Genomic DNA, 10694 nt, shown 5'->3' on the forward strand with positions numbered 1-10694 from the left:
TCTGTAAGCCTTCACCTGAAGTACAATAAAATATATTAAAAAATTAAAAAAAAAAGATACCCTACCCTGATGGCGTAGTGGTTAAGAGCTCAGGCTGCTGACCAAAAGGTTGGCAGTTTGAATCCACCAAGTGCTCCCTGAAAACCCTACAGGGCAGTTCTACTCTGTCCTACAGGGTTGCTATGAGTTGAAATCGACTCGATGACAGCGGGTTTGTTATGGTTTGGTTGCCATTGAGTCCATCCCAACCCAGGCTGACCCATGTGTGTCAGAGTGGCACTGCACTCTGTATTGTTTTCAATGGCTGTAATCTTACGGAAGTAGATCGCCAGGCCTTTCTTCTGTGGTGCCACTGGGTGGATTTGAACTGCCAACCTTTCTGTTAGTAACTCAGCACAAACCATTTGTACCACCCAGGGAAGCTTACCCACCAAATGAGCCGTTTTCAAGGGGGGTTCTTTTTATCAAAAGACAAAAAATTTAGAATAAATAAATATAGGTTCCATGTTTTAAAAAAAAAAATAGTTAAAATTTTTTGATGTTTACCTTCATACTTATTCTTACACAAAAATTATAACAGATTCTTAGTTAATAAACTATATTTAATAGAACCACAATAAACATTTAATCAATAAATTTGCATTTTTCCTGGAGTTGGTAAATGTTACACTAAATCACCTTCAACTTTTTAGTCCCTTCTTGTAGTCAAGGCATTCATTGCATACTATTTCCTTTGTGAGAAGATAAACAATCTATATAGGGCTTAAACCTATGACCTTAACTTATTAAGGAGCATGCAATAATCAATCAAACTAATTCTGATATTATCAACATGCTTGAGATTACTCCAGAAAAACCTGTGTATTCTACTTCTCATTTACATACACAAAAAGTAAAAATAACATGCACTGAACCACTTACGAACTGCTGGGTTGTGTCAAATATATAAGTTCACATGTCCTGGAAAGAAGAAATAATTATATTAAGATTAGAGCTATTTTTTAAGTTGCTTTGTATTTTTTTTTTCATAATTTCTGAGGAGATTAAGAAAACAACTCCATTTACAATAGTATCTAAAAGAATAAAATATATAGGAATAAATTTAGCCAGGAATATGAAAGACTTACACAATGAAAATTATAAAACACTGCTGAAAGAGACTAAAGAACAATGGATGGAAAAATGTTCCATGCTCATGGACTGGAAGACTTAATATAGTCACCATGTCAATTCCACTCAAAGTGATCTGCAGATACAACAATCCTGATCAAAATTCCTTCAGTACTCTTTACAGAAAGGGAAAAACTAATCCTCAGTTTTATATGCAAATATACGAGACCCCCAATATCCAAAGCAATTTTGAAGAAGAAGAACAAAGAAGGAGGCCTCACACTTCCTGACTTCAAAACATATTACACAGCTATAGTAATCAAAACAGCATGGTACTCATTTAATGACAGACACACAGACAAATGGAAAAGAACTGAAAACCCAGAAACAAATCCAGTCATCTATGGTCAACTGATTTTTGACAAGGGAGTCATATCCATTCAATGGGGAAGGAACAGTCTCTTCAACAAATGATGCTGGCAAAATTGGATTTCCACATGCAGAAAAATAAAACAAGATCCATACCTCCTACCATACACAAAAACTAATTCAAAATGGTTTGAGGACCTAAATGTTAAATCTAAAACCATAAAGTTCTTGGAAGAAAATATAGGAGCAAAGCTTTGGGACCTAATTTTTTTCAGTGATAGGTTATCAAACACAACAACGAATGCATGAGCAACAGATAACAAAATAGATAACTGAGACCTCATAAAAGTTAAATACTTAGTTCATAAAAAAAGACCTTATCAAAAGAGTACAGACACAACCCACAGACTGGGAAAAAATCTTCGGGAAAGATATGACCGATAAGGATCTAATATGTAAAATATATAGAAAACATCTACAACTTAACAATAAAAAGACAAATAACCCAATCAAAAACTGGGCAAAGGACATGAACAGACATTTCACCAAAGAGGATATTCAAATGGCCAACAGACACACAAAAAGATACTCAATATCATTAGCCATCAGAGAAATGCAAAGCAAAACCATTTCACTCCCACTAGGATGGCTAAGACAAAAAAATGGAACAAGCGCTGGAGAGGATGTGGAGAAACTGGAAGTCTCATCCACTGCTGGTGAAAATACGAAATAGTACGACTGTTGTGGAAAACTGTCTGGCGGTTCCTCAAAAAATTAGAGGTAGAGCTGTTGTATGACCCAGCAATTCCACTCCTAGGTATATACCCTAGGAATTTAATACAAATGACACAAACAGACTGTAGGTTGTCTCTGTACTCTTTTGAGTATGCACCTATGTTCACTGCAGCACTATTCACAATAGCTAAAAGATGAAAACAACCGAAGTGCCCATTAATGGATGAATGATGGCCCACACATACAATGGAATACTATTTAGCGGTAAAGAAAAATGAGCTCCTGAAATATAACGTGGATGAATCTGGAGGATATTCTGTTGGGTGAAATGAATCAACCACATAAAATATACAGTTATTTGGAACTCAGATACATTTGTAATTGATTCTAGTTATAATAAATCTGATCAGAATCCCAGATCAGGCCATAAAAGTCTATTTAATTAATAGTCTCGTTAATATAACACAACTAAAAAGTTCTACAAAACTTAATTGTTCCAGATAACAACTTCCACAGTGGCAGAGTGAGGAGACTCATGGATCGCTCCCTGGCGAAACAACCATAATTGGTGAAAATTAGGGGAAAAAAAACTATTTAAAGTCTCTGGAAATTATCCTTAAGGGTATACAGCAAATAAACATTTCTTCAAGAAAAACTACTAAATCTCAGTAAAAACAGTGATGGTCTGTGGAGTTCAAGCCAAAATTTATTCCATCCCCCCCTCCAGTTCAATATAATGAAACTGTACTCCAGGCAGGTGCAGTTGAGACACAGGGCTTCCTCTCTCCACAGTTCCCAGCCTAAGGCTATAGTATCTCCCTAGGAAGGACAGGCTTCTAGCATTTCTCACTACCCTCAGATCCATGCTGCAGAAGATCTATTCTAGGCAAGAGGAGCTGGGAAGTTTGGGGCTCCCTTCCTCCACTTTACCCTCACTTGCAGGGTGGAAGCTCTGTCCCGCACACAGCAGGCTGAGAATACTGGGGCCCCAACTGCCCTGCCTCATTTCACTCATAGGGCAGAGGTTCTAGGCCAAGAGAAACAATCTAAGAAGACGAGAGGCTATCATCCCTGCCCAGTGTCCCACTCTTAAAGCAGGAGTGTCACTCTAAGAGTAGGCCACTTTCCCGCTTTCCCCACCCCCATCTCCTGTGCAGTGACACAGAAGTTTCACCCAGGGGGAGAGACAGGCATTAATAACAGAAACCTTTGAAGCTCTCCCCAACAGAATTAACTTAATTTGGAACAGAGTTTTGGGAAGTTGAAGCCTAAGGCAGAATCTGGTGGCAAGTAATCAAGAAGAGGCTTGTAATGCCATGAAAGCAACGAGCTAAACCCTAGACCATCTAGAAATTTAACAGAGAGAACCAAAGAAGGAGACAGCTGAGAAGAGTTCTCCAGGGGTCAGAATAAGCCTCAAAGACTTGCCTCAAAGACAAGGGAGCAAGGGAGCAAGGGAGCAGATTTTAACAGAATCAGACTATGGAGTAATTTGTACCCAAGGCAATGTTGAAAACAATAAAGCAATCAGTGAACAATTAGTGGAGGCTAACAACTGGGTGTTACATTCACAGAGGCAGATAGCATAACAGAGATATCCAGGAAAAAGACAATCAAAGATAGCCCTGTTAAAACCACTATCACCTCAGAGTGACAGTTCATATGCCCAAAGCTGTACCCTCTGAGAAGCGACATCAGAGGCTGCACACTGTGGGGGAAACAGACTTCACTGAAATAGTCCAGTCATGTCAGTAAACAAATAAACAACAAACAACAGTAAGTCCCAGGGAGGGAGGAGAATCAGTACCCAGACTGCTACAGTATCTTAATTAAAATGTCCAGTTTTCAACAAAAATTATGAGACATGCAAAGAAAGAGGAAAGAGTAACACCTAAACAAACAAAGAGGCAACAGAAACTGCATTTGAAGAGCCCATATGTTGGATTTAACAAACACTTCAACTATTATAAATATGTTCAAAGAATTAAAGGAAATCATGTTTAAAGAAGTATGATGACAAAGTATCATCAAATAGAGGATACCAAAAGAGATAAACTCATAAAAAATAATCAAATGGATTTCTAGACTTGAAAAGAACAATAACTGAAATGACAAATTCACTAGAAGGGCTCAACAGTAGATCTGAGCTGGAAGAAGAAAGAACGTTAAAATTGAAGACAGCTCTATAGAGATTAGGCAATCTAAAGAACAAAGAGAACGAACGATGAAAAATGAACAGAGACTCACAGACATGTGGGACACAATTATATGTGTAATGGGAGTACCAGAGAGAGAGGAGAGAAGGAACAGAAAAAATATTTGAAGAAATAATGGCTGAAAACTTCTCAAATCTGATGAAAAACTTAATCTACACATCCAAGACACTTAACAAACTCCAAGTAGAATAAATGCAAAGAGATTCACACCCAGACACATCCTAGTGAAAATGTTGAAACACAAAGACAAAGAGAAAAATCTTGAAAGCAGCCCGAGAAAAAATGACTCAACATATACAAAGGAACAACAATAAGATTAACAGCAAAGCTGTATTAGAGTAAAGAAACAACACCAGATGGTAACTGAAATCCACAGGAACAAATTAAAAGAACAGGAAATGTTAAATAAGATTAATATAGCAAAATCAGTAAATATACACTGCTCTCCTTTATACTCTCATCTTCTTTAAAAGACATACAATACAAATGTCCATCAACTGATTAACGGATAAATAAAATGTGATATAGCCATACAGTAAAATATTATTCAGCAATAAACAAAAATGAGGTACATGCTACAACATGGATGAACCCTGAAAGCATTAAGCTAAACGAACGAAGTCAGTCACAAAAGACTTCATACTGGATGATTGCATTTACAAGAAATGTCCAGAATAGGCAAATCCATAGAGACAGAAAGTACAGTAGAGGCTACCTAGGGCTGGGGAGGTTTGTGGAAAAATAAGGAGTGACTGTTAATGGGCATGAGGCTTCTTTTTGGAGTGATGAAAATGTTCTAAAACTGATTGTGGTGATGATTGAACAATTCTGTGAATACACTGAGTTGTACACTTTAAATAAGTCATGTGTATGGTATAAAAATTATGTCTCCACAAAGTTATTATATCTCAATAAAATTATTTGCTGAGCAAATAATCCGAGAAGCTGGACTATATGAAGAAGAATGTGGCATCAGAATTGGTGGAGGACTCATTAACAACCTGAAATATGCAGATGACATAACCTTGCTTGCTGAAAGTGAGGAGGACTTGAAGCACTTACTAATGAAGATAAAAAACTACAGCCTTCAGTATGGATTACACCTCAACATAAAGAAAATAAAAATCCTCACTACTGGACCAATAAGCAACAACACGATAAATGGAGAAAAGATTGACGTTGTCAAGGATTTCATTTTACTTGGATCCACAATCAATGCCCATGGAAGCAGCAGTCAGGAAATAAAACAATGTATTGCATTGGGCAAATGTGCTGCAAAAGACCTCTTTAAAGTGTTGAAAAGCAATGTCACTTTGAGGACTAAGGTGCACCTAACCCAAGCCATGACATTTTCTATCACCTCACGTGCAAGTGAAAACTGGACAATGAATAAAGAAGACTGAAGAAGAACTGATGCCTTTGAATTATGGTGTTGGTAAAGAATATTGAATATACCATGGACTGTCAGAAGAGCGAACAAATCCATCTTGGAAGAAATACAGCCAGAGTGCTCCTTGGAAGCGAGGTTGGCAAGATTTTGTCTCATATAGTTTGGACATGTTATCAGGAGGGACCAGTCCCTGGAGAAGGATATCATGCTTGGTAAAGTAGAGGGTCAGCAAAAAAAAGGAAGACCTTCAATGAGATGGACTGACACAGAAGCTGCAACAATGGACTCAAACTTAGCAACAATTGTGAGGATGGCGCAGGACCAGTCATTGTTTTGTTTTGTTGTACACAGGATTGCTATGAGTTGGAACTGACTTGACAGCACCTAACAACACGAACAACAAGAAGGTTGTTTAAAAAAAAGAAGCCTAGATGTTCTTTATGCTGTTTGTGTCTATGGAAAAATTAATTCCACGTTCAATCTAAGCACTCTGAATATAACTCCCATTGCCACAGTGCCATGGGAAGGCCGCTCTTCCCCACCTCTCAGAGAAAAAGATATACAGACAAAGATACATAGCCCTAACTTTAGTGCCTTTGGTATTGGCAAAAAATAATTACATCAAGACCTCTAGCAACTGGGGTCTTTCAGTCACTCCAGTAGAAGAAGGAGGGAAAGGCCCTGGCTGAAGGAGCAGAGGTTAAATGGGGGCAGTGTAAAAAATCAGAAAGAAGGACCTCAAAACGGCCTTTAACAACTTTACCTTTCAGTGAGAAAAAGTTTCAAAGGCCCTGGCCCTCTACAATTGAAGTTCCAATTCCTTCACCAGCCTGGGTTCCACTGAAGGTGGGTGGGAGTAATAAAGCAAAAGAGATCAAATAGCACTGGGGACAGAAGGAAGATGGAGAAAGAAAAAAACTGGAAGATACTGGCATTTTACTTGCTTAAGGCTAAATAAATCTGACTACGTTACTCTCCAGTTTAAAACCCTTCAATAACTCTCCATCCACTGCAGGACAAAATCCAAGTTCCTAATAAGTTTCATAAGAACCGGATTACTATTCTGATCTCTTCCTGCCTTTTCAGCCATTACAATGTCAAAGCACATCATGCTACTGCAGGCCTTTGTCACTTTGTACACAGGCCAATCACTGACTAGGATCTCAGTACCAGCTCCCACTCATTTTACTGGGTGAATTTCTATTTATCCTTTAAATCCTATTCAGACACTGCTTTCTTCCAGCTTTTTCCTGACCAAGTCCCACTCCTACCATTACCCTCCCCACCCTTACACAAACACAATGTAATACTTTCCCCTCTATGTTATTTCTACGTTTAACATATGATCCTCTACAAGAAAGCATCACACACATTAGTGCATTTATCTTTATAAGAATATTATTTATTTATTTACTGTCAGCTTCTTGATGATCACAGTGTCATATGATTGTGTATTCCTAGCACTTAACATACAGCCTGGCACTAACAGTCACTCAGTTAAGGCTGCTTGTGGTTTGTCCATTTATTTGAAATAAAACTGCTGACCGTGTCAAGTTTCTTAAAGTATATTCCACAAAACACTAGTTTCCCAATATTTTAATTGATATTAAATACATACATACACAAGCAATCTAGTAAGCTTAGGAAATGTTGAGCTCAACAAAGTTCAACAGATTTTCTTATACAGGATTTCTCAGAACTTTTGGTTTTAATGTACATTGTGATTCTTTAAGAGGGGGATATGGTAAGCAATGTTTCCCAAATTTGGCCATTATTTTTGTTTGTTTTAAAAGTTAATATTCATGGGAACTTTACTATATATGTGTCAGGCACTGGACTCAGCACTTTTCATGAATTATTAAAATCTAACAGGGAGGTACTGTTATCAACTCATTTTACATATTAGAAAACCACAGCACTAAAGTAACTGACTTGTCCAAGATCACACAGTATGTGTTGGAGCCCAGACTAGCATCCAAATCTGTCTGACTCAAAAGATTCTGTTCTCTTCACTAAGCTCTATTACAGCCTTCCTTTTCTTCGGTAGGATATTACACCAGACTACAGTTTCACAGAAAATGCTTTGGGAACTGTGGTTTTGTGTCCTATTTACTAACCTGGAAATATTGGTGTTCACACTGTCCTAAAGAAAAAACATGAGGAATGGGAGGTAGAAGGAGTCCTGGTGGCATAGTGGTTAAGAGCTCAGTTGCTAACAAAAAGGTCGGCAGTTCAAATCCACCAGCTGCTCCTTGGAAACCCTACAAGGCAATTCTACTCCATCCTATAGGGTCACTACGAGTCGGAATCAACTTGATGGCAACAGGTTTGATTTTTGTTTGGTTGGGAGATAGAAAGAGCTTGAGCACTCCAGAATCGGCCATACAATATATTAAAGCTTTCATTTTTTATATATAATAGTTGTAATATTCAGCTTTAACTTTCTTTTCTTTTAACATCAGAATTTTCTATTAAGCTAGTCTATAATTTTCTTCTCCCCACCCTTGAAGACTAACTACTTTTACCCCTCAAAATAAAGACACAAAACAAATATATATTTTTTAAATAAAATCTTAACATGGGTGGGTGTCATGGACTGAAATGTGTCCCCCAAAAATACGTGTATCGATTTGGCTAGGCCATAATTCCCAGTATTGTGTGATTGTCTACCATTTTGTCATCTGATGTGATTTTCCTATGTGTTGTAAATCCTACCTCTATGATGTCAATGAGGTGGGACAGGCGGCAGTTATGTTAATGAGGTAGGACTCAATCTACAAGATTGGACTGTGTCTTGAGCCAATCTCTTTTGAGATATAAAAGAGAGAAGCAAGCAGAGAGACAGGGGGACCTCATACACCAAGAAAGCAGCACCAGGAGAAGAGCATGTCCTTTGGACTCAGGGTCCCTGTGCCAGAAAAGCTCCTAGACCAGGGAAAGATTGATTACAAGCACCTTCCTTCAGAGTCGATAGAGAGAGAAGGACTCCACCTAGAGCTAACACCCTGAATTTGGACTTGTAGCCTACTAGACTGTGAAAGAATAATCGTCTCTTTGTTAAAGCCATCCACTTGTGGTATTCCTGTTATAGTAGCCCTAGATAACCAAGACAGTGGAGTGGGTAAAAAGAAAAAATGATTGGCTTCCATGGGTAATTTGGTGTATTTATTGGTTATTGATCTTTGTTTATAGGAAAATGGAGTGGTAAACCATTTAAATGAAGTAGATGATAGAAGTCTGTAATTATCTATAAGGTTATTCCATCCCTTCCTTTTCTAGCTCTTCCTTATGATCCAGGAGGATCTATATGGAATCAACTCAATAGCAACTGGTTTAACACTGGGGAGCAGAAGGCTACAATTTGGATGAAAAGTATATCAAAAACTTTTCCGAAGTTATTTGAATTTCATCATACTCATAGTTGAACAATATTGGTTAAAAGTCTTCTAAACCACAATCGGGAGTACAAATCATAGCTCAGTAGTACAGATCACATACACCTTCCATTGCCAGTACTTTTTCTCTTTCTAAACTAAATAACAGTATGAGGAAGAGGTTTAAATTCAGGTCCCTCCTCCATTCAGAACTAGAAGTGTTCTGGCAAGGGAAGGCTAAGGTGAAAACTAAGCTTGAAGTTTGCTACAACAAATATGAGACATGAAAGGAGACCAAAACAGTTAATTTTGGAGGAAGCATTCGGAACGCATATGACTTGGTAAATAAAAAAGCTATGAGTTAGTAATAATAATTATAATTCATAATTAAAAATAGCAAAGGAGACATAAATCTATAAAATCTAAGGGATAATACTTAACAACTTTACTAAATATGTAATAGTTTCCACATGGACTCCAACTATGACCAATAACCAGATTGTAACCCTAATAAAATTTTTACTTTACCTTTCTAATTTGCTGTAGAGTGCACATAATACGTTATACTTCTTCAACAGTCTTGACATAGCATTATCAACTTTGGTACTTGTATCGATTTCTTTTAGTAAGTCAAAGAATTTATAGACACTAAAAAGGAAAGAAGAGAAAAAGTGAAAACAGTAACTTAAAAAAAATCATTTTGTTTCCAAAGCACAGACATTTAAATTCAAAAAATTATTAGCTATATACCAAATCACTAGCACATCCCTTCAAGGGAATTATTTTTTGTATTTTACTAAAATTTAAAGAGGAAAAATAATAACAAGTCTTCAACCTACACCCTGTATCTATCTACCTATCTATCTACCTATCTATCTATCTATCTACCTATCTATCTATCTATCTATCTATCTATCTATCCATCATCTATCTATCTATGCCTGCATCTATTTATTGCTGAGAATAAAGGAAGGAAGGCAGAAAGGTAAAACCTAAAGTTACACACAAACATTTAAAAAAAAAAAAAAGCCATTGCCACTGAGTTGATTCCAACTCATAGCGACCCTATAGGACAGAGTAGAACTGTCCCATACAGTTTCCAAGGAACGGCTGGTGGATTTGAACTGCCTACCTTTTGGTTAACAGCCAAGCTCTTAACCACTGTGCCACCAGGCCTCCGCAGACAGACACAGACAATGGCAAACTCACCTCATGCTTCCCCTCACAGGGATGCCCTCCTCATTCCACTCAGGCTTGACTCCCCATAATGGGCTGCCCACGTGTGGATGCCCCCTTCACCTGCTCAAGCTCTGACACCTCTGTAGGACACTCCTCATTCCACTCAGGCTCTGATTCCCTGCAACAGTTCCCTCATCTCCCAATATGGAGATCTTCTCACCCTGCTCAGCCCTCACCCCCACCCGATGTGGACGCGTTCCTTCTCTATTCTGGCTCTGACAAGCCTCATCAAGTAGCCTCCTTCCGCCTACCCACCCCCCC

The 10694-nt window shown here is 38.0% G+C and overlaps 1 protein-coding gene across 3 annotated transcripts in view; it reads right to left on the reverse strand.

The window, feature by feature from the left end:
* RB1 (RB transcriptional corepressor 1) overlaps positions 1-10694 on the reverse strand; it is a 190729-nt gene that overhangs the window by 132928 nt on the left and 47107 nt on the right. For 2 of the 3 annotated variants that reach the window (XM_004376579.3, XM_023731570.1), the window contains 2 exons: positions 9723-9842; positions 922-960 (listed from right to left, as the gene is read on the reverse strand). In XM_004376579.3, the coding sequence (XP_004376636.1) occupies positions 922-960; positions 9723-9842 (159 nt within the window). The remainder of the gene's footprint in view (positions 1-921; positions 961-9722; positions 9843-10694) is intronic. The other variant, XM_023731571.1, reaches the window with a different exon arrangement.

The sequence above is a fragment of the Trichechus manatus genome, unplaced genomic scaffold, assembly GCF_000243295.1.
Source record: "Trichechus manatus latirostris isolate Lorelei unplaced genomic scaffold, TriManLat1.0 scaffold00044, whole genome shotgun sequence".
Taxonomy (NCBI): Eukaryota; Metazoa; Chordata; class Mammalia; order Sirenia; family Trichechidae; genus Trichechus; species Trichechus manatus.